Source organism: Odontesthes bonariensis, chromosome 22, assembly GCF_027942865.1.
Source record: "Odontesthes bonariensis isolate fOdoBon6 chromosome 22, fOdoBon6.hap1, whole genome shotgun sequence".
NCBI classification, from domain to species: Eukaryota; Metazoa; Chordata; class Actinopteri; order Atheriniformes; family Atherinopsidae; genus Odontesthes; species Odontesthes bonariensis.
The window spans coordinates 21,734,726-21,740,725 of record NC_134527.1 but is presented as its reverse complement, the minus strand read 5'-3'; the positions used below and the strand labels follow the sequence as shown (position 1 = coordinate 21,740,725).

Genomic DNA, 6,000 nt, shown 5'->3' with positions numbered 1-6,000 from the left:
TTTTTTTTCAATCACGTTCACCCACCAGTGGAAGAATATTAGCCCAGTGACAAGCGCTTCAGTCTCATCCCATCACACCAACATAAAGTAAGTAGAAAAAGATGTAACTTCAAAATGTCCGAACACCAAAAAACATGCCAGACGTCCAAAAGAAAGTAAGAAATGAGAGCAGCAGTGGCAGAATCTGGTGTGGAACCACAACCTCAGATAAAATACTTAAACACAACACATACTTAGTGATGGCACATGACACAGGTGTAAAACATCTATTACAGCCTTCAGAGAGAGCTGGCAGTCCTCACTTTTTCACTCCTTTAAAGATATCTTCTGTTAAATCTAACTTTTGTTTTGGTTCACCACTTTTTGTGAGTTTCTGTCAGACTGTTACATTAGGTGTACAGTATGTACGGTATTTATACAAGTTCTGTGGCTGGATGTGTTCTTTGTGAATCACGAGTTTCACAAATGGCTTTTTTTTTTTTTTTTTTTTTTTTTTACACAAATAGAATTTTCAGTTTTACAAATGGAAAATTATATATTTACAAATGCACATATATTAAAAACCAACACACAAGTTACAAATAGGAATTTTGTGGATAGCAAAACACGTGCGTAACTCAAGGCATATTTGTAGATAACATTTGTAGATCATTTCTGAGACCCATGTAAGCCCATACCTGTGAACCCTGCTCATGTACAGCCATACACATGAGTTTGTTGCCATGTTGAGGCCACAAAGCTGTGGTGCGGGGCTGGAAACCAAAATCCTGAACTGTGGAATCTCAGCCTCCCAGCGCTACAGGGCAGTTTCAGGCTTCAGAACAAATGTTTCAAAACAAGTCAGAAGCACATAGTTTTATGGTTCAAAACTTCCCTGGTGCTGCTTTAATTTCTTTTGTAAAAACTGATTTTCTTAATTTGATTTTAAAAAATAGCTCCATGGCTTGCAATTATTTGAGGCATTTAAATGTTTTTGATAGATATAATTCTTTGTAAAATATAAATGGCCAGTGTTGTAATCAACTAATTGATACTGAGAAAATGAGCAAGGTTAATGTAATATGTACAGTGCATATGCATGTAGACACTGTTCCTCAGGGTAATAATAGAAGCTGATGTTAACATGTTACCAAAAGCAACACTGAAACCAAGAATAGTTCTGTGTGTGTTTACTAAACATTAGACAGCATTTGACAATTTAAGTTGCATGCAAACAAATGTTATGGAGACCATTTCAGTCGTACACAAAGAATTTATTGCTTGTTTTATAACAGTAAGTTATAACACCAATTCTGTCATGTGAGTTTTCTGGTGTTTTTTCAAATTCCCTGACTGACTGAAAAGCATCCCACACTGCTCACATGGGTAAGGCTTGTCTTCAGTGTGGATAAGCTGATGAACTCTCAAATTCCCTGACAGACTGAAACAACTCCCACACTGCTCACAGGCATAAGGCTTTTCTCCAGTGTGGATGCGCTGATGTCTTATCAAATGCCCCCGTCTCTTGAAACTCTTCGCACAGCAGTACGGCTTCCTCTCAGTGCGGGTTGGCTGATCCGGCGCACATTCACTGACACCATCCTCGCCCTCTTCGCACGGTCTGTCCAGGTGTGTGCATTGTTTCTGTGAAGGAAAAGCAGGCAGAGATAGAGACAGTCACTACGGCGCACAAAGATGGTGAATGGAATCATTCTTCCAAACTACATGGGAGAAGGGGTCAAGATGCATGGCAGAAGTGAAAAATGAAGATTCTTTAGTTGGAATGTATCATTCAATTTTATCTTCCAGTTTCTTGGATCCCTGCCATGTTCTGTTAATATCTCTGATATCTTCTTGGGACTGGATTGGTGGAGGTTTTGACTTTGTCTTTTGGTTTCTGTCTTGTTCTACTTTATAATCTATCATTGGGTGCTTGTTATGTTCTTTGCCTTTGTCCCTGCTTTGATTTTTGTATTATTTTGTGGAGCCTTATTTCTTGTTCAGTTTCTTATTTCTGCCCTCTTGTCCATTCAGTTTGGCCTGTTTTCCAGCCATCGTTCTTGGATGCCCTCAGTTGCCTTTGTCTTGTCACTCAATCACCATGTTACCTGGTAACATTACCTAGTTACCGATTTGTATTTTGCTGCTTTGTTTTTGTTTAATTTGCACATAAAGTTATTGTTTTGACATTAGTCTGTTTCCAGCCTGTTTGCACTCAAACATGGACCATGGCAATATTTTTCTCTATATACTATAAAAATGTCCCCAAGCATATGTTTTTAATTATATATTGGTCAGAAAATGCCTCAAATATTTCCTAGCAATGTCATTTTGCTGCTATTGTCTCTCTCTTCCATGAGAAGTTTCTCCATCTGTGAATCAACTTTGGCTTAATAAATGGGGAAAAAAAAAATATATCAATAACAATAATAAGTGTAGGGATTATCTCCCTAAACACATTGATAGATAAACATACCTTCTTTGGAATTGTGTTTAGCTAAAATAGGCAATCTTGGCACACTTAAGTTTGTCCTTTAAATTCCTCCAGTTTGAACCATATTCAGATGAAAGGATATGGACAACAATACAACAGGTATGATTATTCAGGTTACATTTGAGCATGGAAAAGATTTCTCACCCTTTATGATTGAGTGGTGTCTGATTATTCAGGTTTATAGACGTCTTCACACAGATCAGTCTCACATAGCCTAGCAAGCCAGACCCGTACAGCAAAAAGCTGCACAGGGGTCTAGTGACGCTGGATAGCAGCGTGGGCGGGATAAACGGCTGTCTGTCAAGTTCAACGCCACGCAATAGGATGGCGCAAAAACCAATCAGAGCGATGAAGAAGTTTTACGTAGTCAACGCGACGGAATTTACATTGTGGTTTGTAGTCTATGGCCTGAAAAGCTGATTTCTCTTAAGCTCTAAACTCTGTAAACTTTAGCAACATTTGAAACATTTTCAGGCGAGAAAGTAGTCGTTTAGATCCCCAAGGTGTTGAAAATCTGACAAAATACCGTCAATTACAATTTTGTTTTTTTGTTCCCACGAATTCGGCGCTGCTAAAGCTAGCCGCAGTGAGCAACGCACTTCCGGTTTAGCCGTTTCGACTACTCTCGTCCCGTTAACGGAATTTGACCGTTCATATGCCGGAGAGTTTTGTCAGCTCTGAGACGAAGATCGGCCCGCTGTCTTCAGTACATAATCGCAATTGACTGGGGATTGCTCTAAGATGTAAGTTTACTTCGTTTCCCTATAAAGCTGAAGAGAGCTAGCTAATGGAACTTTTTTTTCTTTTAACCTCTCTCTGGAACTACACACTGAAACGTCGCCCCTCTGTCGTCACTAGGTAGCCCGGCCTCAGACCCCACTCCTCACGATTTGATTGGCTCGATCAAGTTTTGATTTGGAACGTTGCAAAACGACCGCAAGTGACTAGACTAGCCCCGGAGCAAATTCCATTTGCGGCCGCTAGGGGCGTCTACATTTCCAGTCTCACAGGCTTCACAGGTGCATTGTTCATTTCCACGGTAACCAAAAGTGAGACCAGCTCAAAAAGTTCCAATTCTAAAAAGAGTTTTTGAAAATAAGCGTTTGATTCTTTAAATAAATGCACTGTCCAACCAGCTCTGATCAGCAGAGTTGCCATGTCAGGCTGACGGCATTATGTCAAAGGTTTCACTGTAAAACACACATCTGTACATTTGTCTTTGCATCAAATCAAACAGAATGCTATCGTCCAAAACCTATACATTCATCCTGGCAGAGTCATTGGGACTCACGGTACCGTTTGAAGGTTTTGGGTAGATGTTTTGATCCTTCTACAGGTCCATCAGCTTGCGTTTGATCTTTCCCTCGTAATTCTCAGCAGAATTAAAGGTTTTCTCTCCCAAAAAGAGCATTAAACATCTGCAGCTCATCCAGAACGCTACTGCTGCTAGAGTTTGACCAGGACTAAGAGATTTGAACACTGCAAATTATTTGGTTCTTACCAAGAAAAAAAACGTTACATTTAGAAGTTCTAGATATTTTTTCTTGTTTTAAGAATTAATTTCCCCTTTTAAGTCTTCAACTTAATAGTATAATCTTAAATCAAGCAAAACTTTACTTTTTTTTGTCTCAAACAGGCTGGGAATCATAAAATGAGACAATTAACACTTAAAATAAGATGTATTACATTTCTCCTCCAAAGTCTCATCAAAATAAATCTTGTTTTAAGATTCAATAACAAACTCAACATGCTTGATTCAAGAGTCACACAGAAAATATCTGAAAACACACTTTATTCCTTGGATTTTAAGCATATGACAAATGTTTGTTCACAAAACTGCAGGGAGCACGAAACAGACAAATTGGGAACCTTATAGGCCAACATACAATATTACATTAAATTACATTTGGCAGACGCTTCTTTACGAAGCAACTAATAACCGAGGACATAATCTTGGCAGACAACTCTTGCAGATACAAAATGCACAGGGGATATATAAAACAAATATGCCAAGTAGGGATTTTTTTCCTTTTCTTTCTTTCTTTATTCATGTATTTATTTTATTATATTTTTCATTGTATTTTTTCCCTCCATTTTACCGTCTGTAGGCAATAACTTTTTTTTTGCTTTTTTTTGTACACAATACACACACACAAAAAAAACATACAATATTATTGTTCATCCATATTACTGTCTGTGGGCAATAACATCACAAAGACTATATTTTATTGGTACAAAGGTACTGTCTTTCCAACAAACTAGAAAAATAGGAGAGGCAGTCTATTAGTTCTTTAACAAACTCTGTGGCCTGGGCAGCATTGGGAACTGCCACTTCATGTGCCAGCAACTCTGGACTCAGATTCAGTTTTTCATAACGCTGGAACTCAAAAGCAATAAAAGAAGAATCTATCAAAAAGATGTCTTTTATCAGTCCAAACAGTGGGAAAGCATCATCAACATCTACGATAATCATAGATTTCCCACTAATGTACTTATTGCCATTAAAGGATAAGACCGGTTTTTTGACATTGGGCCCTTGATTTCACATTATAACATAATGTGAAATCAAGGGCCCAATGTAAAAAAAACGGTCTTATCCTTTAAGGATGTACCACTTTACAGAGACAACAGATTGCATGACCTCTATGCCTAAAACATCTCTGGCTTTTCTCTTAACATAATCAACATTTTTAACAGCAGAGACAGGCCCTGATTCTCTCTCAGTAGCAAAAATTGGATGCTCAATGCCTATTTCATTGCAACATTCAAGGAATTGATTATGGTTTGCAAGTGATTTACAAACATTTCACTTAATTTATTTTAATATGTTGTAAAAACTGTTTACATTTTTAAAAAAATCATAATACATTTGATATTTTATGCGCATCCTCAGTTTACGTCATCCAACGTTCTCACGTCGATTACGTCAGTGCAAGTGATTGAGTACTCAAACCAGAGAGTCTCTATTATCTCTATTATTATTATTATTATTATTTTTATTATTATTATTATTATTATTATTATCTATTATCTCTATTATCTCGCCAGCGCCCCCAGAGAAAATCAACTGAACTGCAGCCAAATTTTTTATAATGGGGCGAATAGGAAGTGGAACGGCTGTATGTAAAAGGGCTGTGACTCAAACCGCGTGAGAGACACGGCACATACACCCGCCAAGAAGAAGACGAGGGAAACGAAGAAGACACGACACGTTTTTGGGAAGGAGCAGCGGCTCAATCAAGGTAAGGAAGCGTAACTATTTTTTAATTTGCTTGCTAAAATGGTGTTTTTATAGAGGGGTTTGCTATGACTGTTCCTGTTTCTCAATTCCACTGCACCGGTCACTTGCTTAGCAAGCTAACTGGTGTTTGCTCGTGCATGCGTGTCTGCCAACGTCCAGCTTTGCAAAAAGGGTTATTTGCTGGATGAAACGTTCGCGCTATTGACCAGAAGTGGGTACGTTTTATTAGATGCATGTGATTTTCATGGCTGTGGTGTATTTTGGTTATAGCTGGCACTCAACCCAT

General features: G+C 38.2%; 1 protein-coding gene across 1 annotated transcript in view; it reads right to left on the bottom strand.

The window, feature by feature from the left end:
- Positions 1 to 1,256: 1,256 nt before the first annotated feature.
- LOC142373355 (uncharacterized) overlaps positions 1,257 to 6,000 on the bottom strand; it is a gene marked incomplete at its 5' end in the record, with an annotated part of 34,464 nt that continues 29,720 nt past the window's right edge. The window contains one exon of the mRNA XM_075456559.1: positions 1,257 to 1,481. Within this exon, the coding sequence (XP_075312674.1) occupies positions 1,279 to 1,481 (203 nt within the window). The remainder of the gene's footprint in view (positions 1,482 to 6,000) is intronic.